Source organism: Oncorhynchus tshawytscha, linkage group LG02 (genome assembly GCF_018296145.1).
Source record: "Oncorhynchus tshawytscha isolate Ot180627B linkage group LG02, Otsh_v2.0, whole genome shotgun sequence".
Classification (NCBI taxonomy): Eukaryota; Metazoa; Chordata; class Actinopteri; order Salmoniformes; family Salmonidae; genus Oncorhynchus; species Oncorhynchus tshawytscha.
In genome coordinates this window covers 29,823,923-29,843,235 of record NC_056430.1, presented here as the reverse complement: position 1 = coordinate 29,843,235, position 19,313 = coordinate 29,823,923, and the positions used below count along the sequence as shown (strand labels likewise).

Sequence of the window (19,313 nt, the reverse complement as noted above, 5' to 3'; positions counted from 1 at the left end):
CCACCATACACCACCACCACACCACCACCACACCACAAAACCACCACACAACACCACAACATACAACAAACACCACCACACAACAACACACAACACCACCAGACCACACAACAACACACACACCACCAAACAACAACACACAACACCACACACACCACACAACACCACTACACAACACCACTACACAACACCACAACAACACCACACACCACCACCACACACCACACAACACCACCACACAACACCACCACACCACCACACAACAACACACCACCACACAACAACACACCACCACACAACAACACACCACCACACACCACACCACACAACACTACACCACACAATACACACCACCACACAACACCACACCACACACCACCACCACACAACACACACCACCACCACATAACACCACCACACAACACACAGCACCACACCACACACCCCACCACCACACAACAACACACCACAGACAACCAGCCTAAATCGATTCTCAATAACAAATCGGAACAACAGAACCTAATATGCTACACACACACACACCAAAGACAGGCAGGCAGGCAGGCAGGATGCTTTGTAGTTATTGGAGGCTGGAGGTGGGGGGTTGAGGAAGGAGGCATATGTGTAGCACGGCGAAGCAGTGTGTGTGTATGTGTGTGTGTGTGTGTTTGTGTGTAGTGTGTGTGTGTGAGGTGTGTGTGTGTAGTGTGTGGGGTGTGTGTGTGTGTGTGTGTGAGGAGGGAGTCACCCAGATGGTACTGACCGCTTTAGTGGAGGAAGCCAGGTTCTCCATCTCTTCATGAGTCAACCACACATTTCCGGAGGACTGCACAGAGGGAGAGCACACGCACACGCAAGCGTGCACGTACGCACACACACACACACACACACAAATACAGTGTCTTCAGTGAAAGGCAGTGTGTGTCAGACAGGCAGTATTTGGGACATTGATGAGAGAGTAGGGTTCCCATTCCACCCCATGCAGCCCAGTGGACAGAGTGAAGAGTACTGTCAAAAGCACTACCATTACAGAGTCAGAAGTGAGAAGGTGAGGGGCAGTGTGGGTGTGAGTACCGTTCTAGAGGTGAGCGGGGCAGAGGGGCTGGTGAGGGGCAGTGTGGGTATGAGTACCGTTCTAGAGGTGAGCGGGGCAGAGGGGCTGGTGAGGGAGACCATCTCCTGGATGGCCAGTCTCAATTTGAGGCGGTGCAGGGGGTTACTGATGCCAATCTCCCTCTGGATCTCTGTGTCAGACAGGGCAGACATGATGGCACCGCTCTTCACGTTGGCACGACACGCTGCCACGTACCAGGCGGGCATCCCCAGCCACAGCTGGAGAGATTGGAGACATCATCATCATCATCATCTCACACTGTATACCACTCCAGGTGATGATACTGTAGGTTAAGGTAGTGGTTTATATACCACTCCAGGTGATGATACTGTAGGTTAAGGTAGTGGTTTATATACCACTCCAGGTGATGATACTGTAGGTTAAGGTAGTGGTTTATATACCACTCCAGGTGATGATACATTAGGTTAAGGTAGTGGTTTATATACCACTCCAGGTGATGATACTGTAGGTTAAGGTAGTGGTTTATATACCACTCCTGGTGATGATACTGTAGGTTAAGGTAGTGGTTTATATACCACTCCAGGTGATGATACTGTAGGTTAAGGTAGTGGTTTATATACCACTCCAGTTGATGATAGTGTAGGTTAAGGTTAAAGTAGTGGTTTATATACCACTCCGGGTGATGATACTGTAGGTTAAGGTAATGGTTTATATACCACTCCAGGTGATGATACTGTAGGTTAAGGTAGTGGTTTATATACCACTCCAGGTGATGATACTGTAGGTTAAGGTAGTGGTTTATATACCACTCCAGGTGATGATACTGTAGGTTAAGGTAGTGGTTTATATACCACTCCAGGTGATGATACTGTAGGTTAAGGTAGTGGTTTATACCACTCCAGGTGATGATACTGTAGGTTAAGGTAGTGGTTTATATACCACTCCAGGTGATGATACTGTAGGTTAAGGTAGTGGTTTATATACCACTCCAGGTGATGATACTGTAGGTTAAGGTAGTGGTTTATATACCACTCCAGGTGATGATACTGTAGGTTAAGGTTAAGGTAGTAGTTTATATACCACTCCAGGTGATGATACTGTAGGTTAAGGTTAAGGTAGTGGTTTATATACCACTCCAGGTGATGATACTGTAGGTTAAGGTAGTGGTTTATATACCACTCCAGGTGATGATACTGTAGGTTAAGGTTAAGGTAGTAGTTTATATACCACTCCAGGTGATGATACTGTAGGTTAAGGTAGTGGTTTATACCACTCCAGGTGATGATACTGTAGGTTAAGGTAGTGGTTTATATACCACTCCAGGTGATGATACTGTAGGTTAAGGTTAAGGTAGTGGTTTATACCACTCCAGGTGATGATACTGTAGGTTAAGGTATTGGTTTATATACCACTCCAGGTGATGATACTGTAGGTTAAGGTAGTGGTTTATATACCACTCCAGGTGATGATACTGTAGGTTAAGGTAGTGGTTTATATACCACTCCAGGTGATGATACTGCAGGTTAAGGTAGTGGTTTATATACCATTCCAGGTGATGATACTGTAGGTTAAGGTTAAGGTAGTAGTTTATATACCACTCCAGGTGATGATACTGTAGGTTAAGGTAGTGGTTTATCTACCACTCCAGGTGATGATACTGTAGGTTAAGGTAGTGGTTTATATACCACTCCAGGTGATGATACTGTAGGTTAAGGTAGTGGTTTATATACCACTCCAGGTGATGATACTGTAGGTTAAGGTAGTGGTTTATATACCACTCCAGGTGATGATACTGCAGGTTAAGGTAGTGGTTTATATACCATTCCAGGTGATGATACTGTAGGTTAAGGTAGTGGTTTATATACCACTCCAGGTGATGATACTGTAGGTTAAGGTTAAGGTAGTGGTTTATACCACTCTAGGTGATGATACTGTAGGTTAAGGTAGTGGTTTATATACTACTCCAGGTGATGATACTGTAGGTTAAGGTTAAGGTAGTGGTTTATACCACTCCAGGTGATGATACTGTAGGTTAAGGTAGTGGTTTATATACCACTCCAGGTGATGATACTGTAGGTTAAGGTAGTGGTTTATATACCACTCCAGGTGATGATACTGTAGGTTAAGGTAGTGGTTTATATACCATTCCAGGTGATGATACTGTAGGTTAAGGTAGTGGTTTATATACCACTCCAGGTGATGATACTGTAGATTAAGGTAGTGGTTTATATACCACTCCAGGTGATGATACTGTAGGTTAAGGTAGTGGTTTATATACCACTCCAGGTGATGATACTGTAGGTTACCACTCCAGGTGATGATACTGTAGGTTAAGGTAGTGGTTTATATATATCCAGGTGATGATCCAGGTTGATGATACTGTAGGTTAAGGTAGTGGTTTATATACCACTCCAGGTGATGATACTGTAGGTTAAGGTAGTGGTTTATATACCACTCCAGGTGATGATACTGTAGGTTAAGGTAGTGGTTTATATACCACTCCAGGTGATGATACTGTAGGTTAAGGTTAAGGTAGTGTTTTATACCACTCCAGGTGATGATACTGTAGGTTAAGGTAGTGGTTTATATACCACTCCAGGTGATGATACTGTAGGTTAGGTTAAGGTAGTGGTTTTATACCACTCCAGGTGATGATACTGTAGGTTAAGGTAGTGGTTTATATACCACTCCAGGTGATGATACTGTAGGTTAAGGTAGTGGTTTATATACCACTCCAGGTGATGATACTGTAGGTTAAGGTAGTGGTTTATATACCACTCCAGGTGATGATACTGTAGGTTAAGGTAGTGGTTTATATACCACTCCAGGTAGTGGTTTATATACCACTCCAGGTGATGATACAGGTTAAGGTAGGTTAAGGTAGTGGTTTATATACCACTCCAGGTGATGATACTGTAGGTTAAGGTAGTGGTTTATATACCACTCCAGGTGATGATACTGTAGGTTAAGGTAGTGGTTTATATACCACTCCAGGTGATGATACTGTAGGTTAAGGTAGTGGTTTATATACCACTCCAGGTGATGATACTGTAGGTTAGGTTAGTGGTTTATATACCACTCCAGGTGATGTAGTGGTTTATATACCACTCCAGGTGATGATACTGTAGGTTTAAGGTAGTGTAGTTTATATACCACTCCAGGTGATGATACTGTAGGTTAAGGTAGTGGTTTATATACCACTCCAGGTGATGATACTGTAGGTTAAGGTAGTGGTTTATATACCACTCCAGGTGATGATACTGTAGGTTAAGGTAGTGGTTTATATACCACTCCAGGTGATGATACTGTAGGTTGATAGGTAGTGGTTTAGTGGTTTATATACCACTCCAGGTGATGATACTGTAGGTTAGGTAGTGGTTTATATACCAGGTAGGTTAAGGTAGTGGTTTATATACCACTGTAGGTTAAGGTAGTGGTTTATATCCAGGTGATGATACTGTAGGTTAAGGTAGTGGTTTATATACCACTCCAGGTGATGATACTGTAGGTTAAGGTAGTGGTTTATATACCACTCCAGGTGATGATACTGTAGGTTAAGGTAGTGGTTTATATACCACTCCAGGTGATGATACTGTAGGTTAGGTAGGTTAAGGTAGTGGTTTATATACCACTCCAGGTGATGATACTGTAGGTTAAGGTAGTGGTTTATATACCACTCCAGGTGATGATACTGTAGGTTAAGGTTAAGGTAGTAGTTTATATACCACTCCAGGTGATGATACTGTAGGTTAAGGTAGTGGTTTATATACCACTCCAGGTGATGATACTGTAGGTTAAGGTAGTGGTTTATATACCACTCCAGGTGATGATACTGTAGGTTACCACTCCAGGTGATGATACTGTAGGTTAAGGTAGTGGTTTATATACCATTCCAGGTGATGATACTGTAGGTTAAGGTAGTGGTTTATATACCACTCCAGGTGATGATACTGTAGATTAAGGTAGTGGTTTATATTCCACTCCAGGTGATGATACTGTAGGTTAAGGTAGTGGTTTATATACCACTCCAGGTGATGATACTGTAGGTTAAGGTTAAGGTAGTGGTTTATACCACTCTAGGTGATGATACTGTAGGTTAAGGTAGTGGTTTATATACCACTCCAGGTGATGATACTGTAGGTTAAGGTTAAGGTAGTGGTTTATATACCACTACCCAGGTGATGATACTGTAGGTTAAGGTAGTGGTTTATATACCAGGTGATGATCCAGGTTAAGGAGTGGTTGATACTGTGATGATACTGTAGGTTAAGGTAGTGGTTAAGGTAGTGGTTTATATACCACTCCAGGTGATGATACTCCAGGTGATGATACTGTAGGTTAAGGTAGTGGTTTATATACCACTCCAGGTGATGATACTGTAGGTTAAGGTAGTGGTTTATATACCACTCCAGGTGATGATACTGTAGGTTAAGGTAGTGGTTTATATACCACTCCAGGTGATGATACTGTAGGTTAAGGTAGTGGTTTATATACCACTCCAGGTGATGATACTGTAGGTTAAGGTAGTGGTTTATATACCACTCCAGGTGATGATACTGTAGGTTAAGGTTAAGGTAGTGGTTTATATACCACTCCAGGTGATGATACTGTAGGTTAAGGTAGTGGTTTATATACCACTCCAGGTGATGATACTGTAGGTTAAGGTTAAGGTAGTGGTTTATATACCACTCCAGGTGATGATACTGTAGGTTAAGGTAGTGGTTTATATACCACTCCAGGTGATGATACTGTAGGTTAAGGTAGTGGTTTATATACCACTCCAGGTGATGATACTGTAGGTTAAGGTAGTGGTTTATATACCAGTGGTTTATATTCCAGGTGATGATACTGTAGGTTAAGGTAGTGGTTTATATACCACTCCAGGTGATGATACTGTAGGTTAAGGTAGTGGTCCAGGTGATAAGGTTAAGGTAGTGGTTTTATACCACTCTAGGTGATGATACTGTAGGTTAAGGTAGTGGTTTATATACTACTCCAGGTGATGATACTGTAGGTTAAGGTTAAGGTAGTGGTTTATACCACTCCAGGTGATGATACAGGTGGTTTATATACCACTCCAGGTGATACTGTAGGTTAAGGTAGTGGTTTATATACCACTCCAGGTGATGATACTGTAGGTTAAGGTAGTGGTTTATATACCACTCCAGGTGATGATACTGTAGGTTAAGGTAGTGGTTTATATACCACTCCAGGTGATGATACTGTAGGTTAAGGTAGTGGTTTATATACCACTCCAGGTGATGATACTGTAGGTTAAGGTAGTAGTTTATATACCACTCCAGGTGATGATACTGTAGGTTAAGGTAGTGGTTTATATACCACTCCAGGTGATGATACTGTAGGTTAAGGTAGTGGTTTATATACCACAGGTGATGATACTGTAGGTTAAGGTAGTGGTTTATATACCACTCCAGGTGATGATACTGTAGGTTAAGGTAGTGGTTTATATACCACTCCAGGTGATGATACTGTAGGTTAAGGTAGTGGTTTATATACCACTCCAGGTGATGATACTGTGGTTAAGGTAGTGGTTTATATACCACTCCAGGTGATGATACTGTAGGTTAAGGTAGTGGTTTATATACCACTCCAGGTGATGATACTGTAGGTTAAGGTAGTGGTTTATATACCACTCCAGGTGATGATACTAGGTTAGGTTAAGGTAGTGGTTTATATACCACTCCAGGTGATGATACTGTAGGTTAAGGTAGTGGTTTATATACCACTCCAGGTGATGATACTGTAGGTTAAGGTAAGTAGTGGTTTATATACCACTCCAGGTGATGATACTGTAGGTTAAGGTAGTGGTTTATATACCACTCCAGGTGATGATACTGTAGGTTAAGGTAGTGGTTTATATACCACTCCAGGTGATGATACTGTAGGTTAAGGTAGTGGTTTATATACCACTCCAGGTGATGATACTGTGATGTGGTTTATATACTGATACTGTAGGTTAAGGTAGTGGTTTATATACCACTCCAGGTGATGATACTGTAGGTTAAGGTAGTGGTTTATATACCACTCCAGGTGATGATACTGTAGGTTAAGGTAGTGGTTTATATACCACTCCAGGTGATGATACTGTAGGTTAAGGTAGTGGTCCAGGTTACTGTAGGTTAAGGTAGTGGTTTATATACCACTCCAGGTGATGATACTGTAGGTTAAGGTTAAGGTAGTGGTTTATATACCAGGTGATGATACTCCAGGTGATGATACTGAAGGTTAAGGTAGTGGTTTATATACCACTCCAGGTGATGATACTGTAGGTTATACCACTCCAGGTGATGATACTGTAGGTTAAGGTGGTTTATATACCACTCCAGGTGATACTGTAGGTTTATATACCACTCCAGGTGATGATACTGTAGGTTAAGGTAGTGGTTTATATACCACTCCAGGTGATGATACTGTAGGTTAAGGTAGTGGTTTATATACCACTCCAGGTGATGATACTGTAGGTTAAGGTAGTGGTTTATATACCACTCCAGGTGATGATACTGTAGGTTAAGGTAGTGGTTTATATACCACTCCAGGTGATGATACTGTAGGTTAAGGTTAAGGTAGTAGTTTATATACCACTCCAGGTGATGATACTGTAGGTTAAGGTAGTGGTTTATATACCACTCCAGGTGATGATACTGTAGGTTAAGGTTAAGGTAGTGGTTTATACCACTCCAGGTGATGATACTGTAGGTTAAGGTAGTGGTTTATATACCACTCCAGGTGATGATACTGTAGGTTAAGGTAGTGGTTTATATACCACTCCAGGTGAGGTTGATAGTGGTTTATATAGGTTAAGGTTAAGGTAGTGGTTTTATACCACTCTAGGTGTTTATATACCACTCCAGGTGATACTGATGATACTGTAGGTTAAGGTAGTGGTTTATATACCACTCCAGGTGATGATACTGTAGGTTACCACTCCAGGTGATGTTAAGGTAGTGGTTTATATACCACTCCAGGTGATGATACTGTAGGTTAAGGTAGTGGTTTATATACCACTCCAGGTGATGATACTGTAGGTTAAGGTAGTGGTTTATATACCACTCCAGGTGATGATACTGTAGGTTAAGGTAGTGGTTTATATACCACTCCAGGTGATGATACTGTAGGTTAAGGTAGTGGTTTATATACCACTCCAGGTGATGATACTGTAGGTTAAGGTAGTGGTTTATATACCACTCCAGGTGATGATACTGTAGGTTAAGGTAGTGGTTTATATACCACTCCAGGTGATGATACTGTAGGTTAAGGTAGGTGGTTTATATACCACTCCAGGTGATGATACTGTAGGTTAAGGTAGTGGTTTATATACCACTCCAGGTGATGATACTGTAGGTTAAGGTAGGTAGGTTTATATACCACTCCAGGTGATGATACTGTAGGTTAAGGTAGTGGTTTATATACCACTCCAGGTGATGATACTGTAGGTTAAGTGGTTTTACCACTCCAGGTGATGTAGTAGGTTTATATACCACTCCAGGTGATGATACTGTAGGTTAAGGTAGTGGTTTATATACCACTCCAGGTGATGATACTAAGGTAGTGGTACCACTCCAGGTGATGATACTGTAGGTTAAGGTTACCAGGTTAAGGTAGTGGTTTATATACCACTCCAGGTGATGATACTGTAGGTTAAGGTTAAGGTACTGGTTTATATACCACTCCAGGTGATGATACTGTAGGTTAAGGTAGTGGTTTATATACCACTCCAGGTGATGATACTGTAGGTTAAGGTTAAGGTAGTAGTTTATATACCACTCCAGGTGATGATACTGTAGGTTAAGGTAGTGGTTTATACCACTCCAGGTGATGATACTGTAGGTTAAGGTAGTGGTTTATATACCACTCCAGGTGATGATACTGTAGGTTAAGGTTAAGGTAGTGGTTTATATACCACTCCAGGTGATGATACTGTAGGTTAAGGTAGTGGTTTATATACCACTCCAGGTGATGATACTGTAGGTTAAGGTTAAGGTAGTAGTTTATATACCACTCCAGGTGATGATACTGTAGGTTAAGGTTAAGGTAGTGGTTTATATACCACTCCAGGTGATGATACTGTAGGTTAAGGTAGTGGTTTATATACCACTCCAGGTGATGATACTGTAGGTTAAGGTTAAGGTAGTAGTTTATATACCACTCCAGGTGATGATACTGTAGGTTAAGGTAGTGGTTTATATACCACTCCAGGTGATGATACTGTAGGTTAAGGTAGTGGTTTATATACCACTCCAGGTAATGATACTGTAGGTTAAGGTTAAGGTAGTAGTTTATATACCACTCCAGGTGATGATACTGTAGGTTAAGGTAGTGGTTTATATACCACTCCAGGTGATGATACTGTAGGTTAAGGTAGTGGTTTATATACCACTCCAGGTGATGATACTGTAGGTTAAGGTAGTGGTTAAGGTAGTGGTTTATATACCACTCCAGGTGATGATACTGTAGGTTAAGGTAGTGGTTTATATACCACTCCAGGTGATGATACTGTAGGTTAAGGTAGTGGTTTATATACCACTCCAGGTGATGATACTGTAGGTTAAGGTTAAGGTAGTGGTTTTGGAAGGGGTTGTTTAATTTTTGCTAGAGTTAGGTAAAGGGTAAAGTTGTGGTGGAGGTTAGGGGTCAGGGGTTAGAGGTTATACCTCTAGCCAGGAGACCACAGTGGGTCCATCCCACTGGGGGAAGGGCAGTCCTCTCCTCCTGGCCTCCTCTAGCAGCTCATGTCTGACACAGGGGAGAGAGACAGGTTGAGAGACAGAGAAAGAGAGAGATAAATAAATAGTGAGAGAGAGATAAATACATAGTGAGAGACGTCTTCACAGCTTCGAAAATGTTATTCACAATCCAACTGTCAGAGACAACAATCAGTTGACCTTGTATGTGTGTGTGTGTGTGTATGTGTGTGTATGTGTGTGTGGGGGGAGGGGGGGGTGGCAGAGATCTTACTTCTTCTTCATCCTGCGGTCTCTCTCTGCCTGTGTGCCCAGCTTGCCCAGAGTCATGGTGTCTCCGATGCTCAGCTCAAAGTCTACTAAGACACACAGCAGACACACATCCCTTTACATATAGTAGTAGCCTAAGTAGTAGCCGATGACAAGACAAGTAATGGGGATGTAGGTGCAGGTACAGGTGTGTTACCTCCTAGCATCAGGGCAGGTAAAGGCTGTCCCTCCCTCCCCAGGGTCCCTCCTCCCTCCATCCTGCCCTTCTCCTTGCTCTTCCCAAACAGACGACCTATAGACGACTTGATGCCCTTCTTCGCTTTACCCCTGTAGAGAGAAAGAGACAAAGAGAGAGAACAAGAGAGAGACGGGGGGAGAGAGGGGGTAGAAGGAGACAGATCAAGGGGAAGAGGGGAAGAGAGAGAGCGAGTGAGTGAGGGAGGGAGGGGGAGACAGACCAAGGGGGGAGAGGGAGGGAGAGAGAGAGAGAGAGAGAGAGAGAGAGAGAGAGAGAGAGAGAGAGAGAGACAGGGAGTACATGAGAGTGAGTGTGATTAATTGACCAGGTGTGTGTGTGTTTACCCTCGTCCGTCCTCCAGACTGCCAGTGAGTTGGGCGAAGTTGGTGTCCAGTCTCAGACTGCGGGGGAGGAGGGGGGAGACGTCTCACACTTAATAGTAGCCTTGTCCTCACGGGTCTCCACTGGAGACTAGAGGGAGAGAGAGGAGGAGGAGGGGAGAGGAGGGGGAGAGAGGGGAGGAGGGAGAGAGAGAGGAGGAGGAGGGGGAGAGAGGGGAGGAGGGGGAGAGAAGGGAGGAGGGAGAGAGAGGGGAGGAGGAGGAGGGGAGAGAGGGGAGGAGGGAGAGAGAGGAGGAGGGGGAGAGAGGAGGAGGGGGAGAGAGAGGAAATGAGAGAGAGAGGAAATGAGAGAGAGAGAGAGAGAGAGAGAGAGAGAGAGAGGTGGAAAAGAGTGAAGGCACTTTACTAGGGTCAGTGGGCTTCCAATAGGAGCCAACACTTTCTGACAGAGGCTGTGACACCTTGTCCAGTGGGAATAATCATGTCCTTTCCTATCGCAACCTTGAAAACTGTGCTAATTTCAGTTCATTACGTCGCAAAATCTCTTAAAATAACTGCTGTATTCTAAGCAAGGCTGGGAACTATATTGTCTCTCTTAGTTTTGTCAGGTTAAGATTAAGAGAAAACTGACTTACTGCTATTTTCCTGCTGTGTTTTCTTAAGTCGCTCGGCTGTTAGAGACGGGAGGCAGACACAGACACACAGTTAGACACTACCAGGTGTTACACATCAAAACCAGTGACTAGTAACTGTAGAGAGAATGCATAAGCAGCAGTGGAGTGACTTTTTCTTTTACATGTAAACATTGTGTGAGTTCAATCCAGATGTGCATTCAGGTTAGTCCTCTTTGTGTGTGTGTGTGTGTGTGTGTGTGTATGTGTGTGTATGTGTGTGTATGTGTGTGTATGTGTGTGTATGTGTATGTGTATGTGTATGTGTGTGTGTGTGTGTGTGTGTGTGTGTGTGTGTGTGTGTGTGTGTGTGTGTGTGTGTGTGTGTGTGTGTGTGTGTGTGTGTGTGTGTGTGTGTGTGTGTGTGTGTGTGTGTGTGTGTGTGTGTGTATGTGTGCATGTGTGTGTGTGTGTGTGTGTGTATGTGTGTGTCACCAGGGTCATGATGCCCAGCTGGTGGCTGGCACTGTGGGCGTGGTGTTTGGGAGTAGAGCATCCACTGGTGGGCGGGGATGAGGAGGAGGCCAGCGATTGGGCTGTAGCTGAGGTTGGCATGGTTCGGGGGCGGAGTGTAACATTGAGTCCGTCCATGCTACCGCTGTTCACACGAGACTCTATCTCATCTGCCCTGAGGTCAGCTGACTCCCTCTCCACCTGGATCATCCTGCACCACAGAGAGAGAACAATGAGACATGATAACTACAAAGACTTAGAACTAACCCAAGATAGACCACAGAGAGAGAACAATGAGACATGATAACCACATCAAAGACTTAGAACTAACCCAAGATAGACCACAGAGAGAGAACAATGAGACATGATAACTACAAAGACTTAGAACTAACCCAAGATAGACCACAGAGAGAGAACAATGAGACATGATAACTACAAAGACTTAGAACTAACCCAAGATAGACCACAGAGAGAGAACAATGAGACATGATAACTACAAAGACTTAGAACTAACCCAAGATAGACCACAGAGAGAGAACAATGAGACATGATAACTACATCAAAGACTTTTAGAACTAACCAAAGAAAGACCACAGCCTGTCCTTTCCAATAGGAGCAAATTAATTACGGTGGGCAGAGCCAAGCACGAGCTAGCGAGATCCTATTGGCGGGTTGTAGCATGTATTTGCATATTTCCATTAGGGAACACCTGCTCTGTGAAGTGTGTGTGTCCAATAACTCAATTCACCCCCTGCACTAGTTCTAAACAATGACATTTTTGAAACTTTGGCAAAGAGTACAACATTTTGTCTGTTTCATAACAGATTTTAGTTTTGGGGAAAGAAAACTGTATTGAGATCAAATGTTTCATCGATGAGAAAATGTGCAGAATGTCGGACAAAATGCATCTGGCTCCATCTTCTCCAACTGCCGGCCACTGGGCTTCCTCTCATCACCATATTTGGTGGTGAGTGGAAATGCCAACCGGATCTGTGGTCTCTTACCTGATCTCCTCATTGATGGCATCCAGCTGCTCCTGCAGCATCAGAGCCAGGGTCTGTGCATCTGATTGGCCGTTGGGTGACAGGAGGGCGGAGCTAACATCATCATCTAGGTCTGACTTTGCTTCCATGTCACCGCCCAGGAGGTGACTGACGCTGCCCCGTAGAGACGAGTAGTCCTGCTCACACACCGCACACACCTGTAGGGTAGATACACACACAAACTGTTACAAATCACACACACCTGTAGGGTAGATACACACACACACACTGTTACAAATCACACACACCTGTATGATAGACACACACACACACACTGTTACAAATCACACACACACACACACACACACTGTTACAAATCACACACACCTGTACGATAGACACACACACACACACTGTTACAAATCACACACACACACACACACCTGTACAGTAGATACACACACACACACTGTTACAAATCACACACACACACCTGTACAGTAGATACACACATCAGATTACACACAGTCAGATATCCAAACAAATCCACACTCACATCTCATATTGAAACACTTTCCAGACATTCATTCTGATAAAGAAACACCACTTACAGCACACAGAAGTATGTCCAAGGTGTCAGGGCTCAGAGAGAGAAGTCAGAGAGAGAAGCATTGGTTAGGTGAGAGCTGAACGCAATGAGGGACACATGCAGTGTGTTTCACAACTATCAGCCATATTACTGCCCTCATCAGGGCCATTGATTCATCAGCCATGAGGGAGAGGAAGAGAGGAGGAAGAGAGGAGACACTAACAACAGGGAGGAGAGGAGGGGAGAGGAAGAGAAGAAACACTAACAACAGGGAGGAGAGGAGGGAGAGGAAGAGAAGAAGAAACACTAACAACAGGGAGGAGAGGAGGAGGAGGGGAGAGGATACACTAAAAACAGGGAGGAGGAGGAGGAGGGAGAGGAGACACTAACAACAGGGAGGAGAGGAGGAGGAGGAGGAGGAGGAGGGGGAGAGGAGACACTAAAAACAGGGAGGAGAGGAGGGGGAGAGGAGACACTAACAACAGGAGGAGAGGAGGGGAGGAGGGGAGAGGAGACACTAAAAACAGGGAGGAGAGGAGACACTAACAACAGGGAGGAGGGGAGAGGAGACACTAACAACAGGGAGGAGAGGAGGGAGGAGGGGAGAGGAGACACTAACAACAGGGAGGAGGGGAGGAGGGAGAGGAGACACTAACAACAGGGAGGAGAGAGGAGGGGAGGAGGGAGAGGAGACAGAGAGACACTAACAACAGGGAGGGAGGAGGAGGGGAGAGAGACACTAACAACAGGGAGGAGAGGAGACACTAACAACAGGGAGGAGAGGAGAGGGAGGAGAGGAGGAGGAGAGGAGACACTAACAACAAGGAGGAGGAGGAGGAGGAGGAGGAGACACTAACAACAGGGAGGGAGGAGGAGGGGGAGAGGAGACACTAACAACAGGGAGGAGGAGGGGAGGAGGGGAGAGGAGACACTAACAACAGGAGGAGGAGGAGGGGGAGGAGGGAGAGGAGACACTAACAACAGGGAGACACTAACAAGAGGAGGGGAGGAGGGAGAGGAGACACTAACAACAGGGAGGGAGGAGGAGGAGGGGAGGGGAGAGGAGACAGAACAACAGGGGAGGAGGAGGAGGAGGGAGAGGAGACACTAACAACAGGGAGGGGGAGGAGAGGAGACACTAACAACAGGGGAGGAGGGGAGAGGAGACACTAACAACAACAACAGGGAGGGAGGAGGAGGAGGGAGGAGGAGACACTAACAACAGGGAGGGAGGGAGGAGAGGAGACACTAACAACAGGGAGGAGAGAGGAGGAGACACAACAACAGGGAGGAGAGGAGGGAGGAGGGGAGAGGAGACACTAACAACAGGGAGGAGGAGGGAGGAGGAGAGGAGACACTAACAACAGGGAGGGAGGAGGGGAGGAGGGAGAGGAACACTAACAACAGGGAGGAGGAGGAGGAGGAGGAGGGGGAGGAGACAGGAACAACAGGGAGGAGGAGGGGAGGAGGGGAGGAGACACTAACAACAGGGAGGAGGGGAGGAGGGAGAGGAGACACAACAACAGGGAGGAGAGGGAGGAGGAGGAGGAGGGGAGGAGGAGACACTAACAACAGGGAGGAGGAGGAGGGGGAGGAGGGGAGAGGAGACACTAACAACAGGGAGGGAGGAGGGGAGGAGGGAGGAGAGGAGACACTAACAACAGGGAGGAGAGGAGGAGGAGGGAGAGGAGACACTAACAACAGGAGGAGGGGGAGGAGGAGACACTAACAACAGGAGGAGAGGAGGAGGAGGAGAGAGGAGACACAACAACAGGAGGGAGGAGGAGGAGGGAGAGGAGACACTAACAACAGGGAGGAGGGAGGAGAGGAGGAGGAGGGGAGGAGGAGAGGAGACACTAACAACAGGGAGGAGGAGGAGGGGAGAGGAGACACTAACAACAGGGAGGAGAGGAGGAGGAGAGGAGGGAGAGGAGACACTAACAACAGGGAGGAGAGGAGGGAGGGGAGGAGGAGGAGAGGAGACAACTAACAACAGGGAGGGAGGAGGAGGGAGAGGAGACACTAACAACAGGGAGGAGAGGAGGAGGGGAGAGGAGACACTAACAACAGGGAGGGAGGAGGGAGGAGGAGAGAGACACTAACAGGGAGAGAGGAGGAGGAGGAGGAGGGAGGAGGAGGAGGAGAGGAGACACTAAGGAACAGGAGGGAGGAGGGAGGAGGAGGGGAGGAGGAGACACTAACAACAGGGAGGGAGGGAGGGAGGAGAGGAGACACTAACAACAGGGAGGGAGGAGAGGAGACACTAACAACAGGGAGGAGGGAGGAGGGGAGACACAACAAGGAGGAGGAGAGGAGGGGAGGAGGGGAGAGGAGACACTAACAACAGGAGGGGAGGAGGGAGGAGGAGGGGGAGAGGAGACACTAACAACAGGGAGGAGGAGGAGGAGAGAGGAGACACTAACAACAGGGAGGGAGGAGGAGGGGAGAGGAGACACTAACAACAGGGAGGAGAGGAGGGGAGAGGAGACACTAACAACAGGGAGGGAGGAGGAGGGGACAACAACAGGAGGAGGGAGGAGGAGGAGACACTAACAACAGGGAGGAGAGGAGGAGGAGGGAGAGGACTAACAACAGGAGGAGGAGGAGGGGGAGGAGGGGAGAGGAGACACTAACAACAGGGGAGGAGAGGAGGAGGAGGAGAGGAGACACTAACAACAGGGAGGAGAGGAGGAGGGAGAGGAGACACTAACAACAACAGGGGAGGAGGAGGAGGGACACTAACAACAGGGAGGGAGGAGGGGAGAGGAGACACTAACAACAGGGGAGGGAGGAGGGGAGAGGAGACACTAACAACAGGAGGAGAGGAGGGAGGAGGGAGAGGAGACACTAACAACAGGGAAGAGGAGGGGAGAGGAGAGGGAGGAGGGAGGAGGGGAGAGGAGACACTAACAACAACAGGGAGGAGAGGAGGGAGGAGGGGGAGAGGAGACACTAACAACAGGGAGGGAGGAGGAGGAGGGAGGGAGAGGAGACAACAAGGAGGAGAGGGGAGGAGAGGAGGAGGGGAGGAGGAGACACTAACAACAGGGAGGAGGAGGAGGGGAGGGAGGAGGAGAGGAGACACTAACAACAGGGAGGAGGAGGAGGAGGAGACACTAACAACAACAGGGAGGAGGAGGAGGAGGGGAGAGGAGACACTAACAACAGGGAGGAGAGGAGGAGGAGGAGGGAGAGGAGACACTAACAACAGGAGGAGAGGAGGGGAGGACTAACAACAGGGAGGAGAGGAGGAGACACTAACAACAGGGAGAGAGAGGAGGGGAGGGGGAGGAGACACTAACAACAGGGAGGAGGAGACACTAACAACAGGGAGGAGAGGGAGGAGGGAGAGGAGGAGAGGAGACACTAACAACAGGGGGAGGAGGGAGGAGGAGGAGGAGGAGGAGGAGGGGAGAGGAGACACAACAACAGGGAGGAGGAGGAGGAGGAGGGGAGAGGAGACACTAACAACAGGGAGGAGGAGGGGAGGAGGGAGAGGAGACACTAACAACAACAGGAGGAGAGGAGAGGAGGGAGGAGGAGGGAGAGGAGACACTAACAACAGGGAGGAGGGAGGAGGAGGAGGAGACACTAACAACAGGGAGGAGGGGGAGAGGAGACACTAACAACAGGGAGGAGGAGGAGGGGAGAGGAGACACTAACAACAGGGGAGGAGAGAGAGGAGGAGGGAGGGGAGAGGAGACACTAACAACAGGGAGGAGAGGAGGGGGAGGAGGAGGAGAGGAGACACCAACAACAGGGAGGAGGGAGAGGAGGGGAGAGGAGACACTAACAACAGGGAGGAGAGGAGGAGGGGGAGGAGGAGGAGAGGAGACACAACAACAGGGAGGGAGGGAGGAGACACTAACAACAGGGAGGAGGGAGAGGAGACACTAACAACAGGGAGGAGAGGAGGGAGGAGAGGACAACAGGGAGGAGGAGGAGAGAGAGACACTAACAACAGGGAGGAGGAGGAGGGGAGAGGAGACACTAACAACAACAGGGAGGAGAGGGAGGAGGGGAGAGGAGACACTAACAACAGGGAGGGAGGAGGGAGGAGGGAGAGGAGACACTAACAACAGGGGAGGAGGAGGAGGAGAGGAGACACTAACAACAGGGAGGAGGAGGAGGGGGAGAGGAGACACTAACAACAGGAGGGAGAGGAGAGGAGGAGGGAGGAGGGGGAGGAGGGAGAGGAGACACTAACAACAGGAGGGAGGAGGGAGGAGGAGGAGGGAGAGGAGACACTAACAACAGGGAGGAGGAGGAGGGGAGAGGAGACACTAACAACAGGGAGGAGAGGAGGAGGAGGAGGGGGAGAGGAGACACTAACAACAACAGGGAGGAGGAGGAGGGGAGGAGGAGAGGAGAGGAGACACTAACAACAGGAGGAGAGGAGGGGAGGAGGGAGGAGACACTAACAACAGGGAGGAGAGGAGGGAGGAGGGAGGAGAGGAGACACTAACAACAGGGAGGAGGAGGAGGGAGGAGGGGAGAGGAGACACTAACAACAGGAGGGAGGGAGGAGGACAGGGAGGAGGAGGGAGAGGAGACACTAACAACAGGGAGGGAGGAGGAGGAGGAGAGGAGACACAACAACAGGAGGAGGGAGGGGGAGGAGAGGAGACACAACAACAGGAGGAGGAGGAGGAGGAGGAGGAGAGGAGACACTAACAACAGGGAGGAGGAGGAGGAGGGAGAGGAGACACTAACAACAGGGAGGGGAGGGAGGGAGAGGAGACACTAACAACAGGGAGGAGAGGGAGGAGGGGAGAGGAGACACCAACAACAGGGGGGAGGAGAGGGGGAGGAGGGGAGAGGAGACACTAACAACAGGGGAGAGGAGGAGGAGGAGGAGGAGAGGAGACACTAAACAACAGGGAGGAGAGGAGGGAGGAGGGGAGAGGAGACACTAACAACAGGGAGGAGGAGGAGGGAGGAGGGGAGAGGAGACACTAAGGAGGGGGAGGGAGGACACTAACAACAGGGAGGAGGAGGAGAGGAGACACTAACAACAACAGGGAGGAGGAGAGAGGACAGGAGGAGGAGGGGAGAGGAGACACTAACAACAGGGAGGGAGGAGAGGAGAGGGGAGGAGGGAGAGGAGACACTAACAACAGGGAGGAGAGGAGGAGGAGGAGGGGAGAGGAGACACTAACAACAGGGACAGGGAGGGGAGGAGGGGAGAGAGACACTAACAAGGGAGGGAGGAGGAGGAGGAGGGAGAGGAGACACTAACAACAGGGAGGAGAGGAGGAGGGAGGAGGAGGGAGAGGAGACACTAACAACAGGGAGGGAGGAGGGGAGGAGGGAGAGGAGACACTAACAACAGGGGGAGGGGAGAGGAGACACTAACAACAGGGAGGAGAGGAGGGGAGGAGGGGGAGAGAGACACTAACAACAGGGGGAGGAGGAGGGGAGACACTAACAACAGGGAGGAGGAGGAGGAGGGGAGAGGAGACACTAACAACAGGGAGGGAGGAGGAGACACTAAGGACAGGGAGGGAGGGGAGAGGAGACACTAACAAACAGGGAGGAGAGGGGAGGAGGGGAGGAGACACTAACAACAGGGAGGAGAGGAGGGGGGAGAGGAGACACTAACAACAGGGAGGAGGAGGAGGGGGAGGGAACAACAGGGAGGAGGAGAGGAGACACTAACAACAGGGAGGGAGGAGGGAGGAGAGAGACACTAACAACAGGGAGGAGAGGAGGAGGGGAGAGGAGACACTAACAACAACAGGAGGGAGGAGAGGAGGAGGGAGGAGGAGAGACACAACAACAGGGAGGAGGAGGAGACACTAACAACAGGGAGGGAGGAGGGAGGAGGGAGAGAGACACTAACAACAGGAGGGAGGGAGGGGGAGGAGGGAGAGGAGACACTAACAACAGGGAGGGAGGAGGAGGAGGGGAGAGGAGACACTAACAACAGGGAGGAGAGGAGGGAGAGAGACACTAACAACAGGGAGGGAGGAGGAGGGAGGAGGGGAGAGG

General features: G+C 48.1%; 1 protein-coding gene across 1 annotated transcript in view; it reads right to left on the bottom strand.

Moving 5' to 3' along the window:
- Positions 1-19,313, bottom strand: part of LOC112240506 (liprin-alpha-4-like) — a 266,096-nt gene that overhangs the window by 26,750 nt on the left and 220,033 nt on the right. The window contains exons 14-22 of the mRNA XM_042305139.1: positions 12,755-12,951; positions 11,733-11,961; positions 10,719-10,756; positions 10,630-10,686; positions 10,244-10,374; positions 10,052-10,136; positions 9,748-9,829; positions 1,075-1,332; positions 764-826 (exon numbers count right to left, since the gene is read on the bottom strand). Coding sequence (XP_042161073.1) covers positions 764-826; positions 1,075-1,332; positions 9,748-9,829; positions 10,052-10,136; positions 10,244-10,374; positions 10,630-10,686; positions 10,719-10,756; positions 11,733-11,961; positions 12,755-12,951 — 1,140 coding nt within the window. The remainder of the gene's footprint in view (positions 1-763; positions 827-1,074; positions 1,333-9,747; positions 9,830-10,051; positions 10,137-10,243; positions 10,375-10,629; positions 10,687-10,718; positions 10,757-11,732; positions 11,962-12,754; positions 12,952-19,313) is intronic.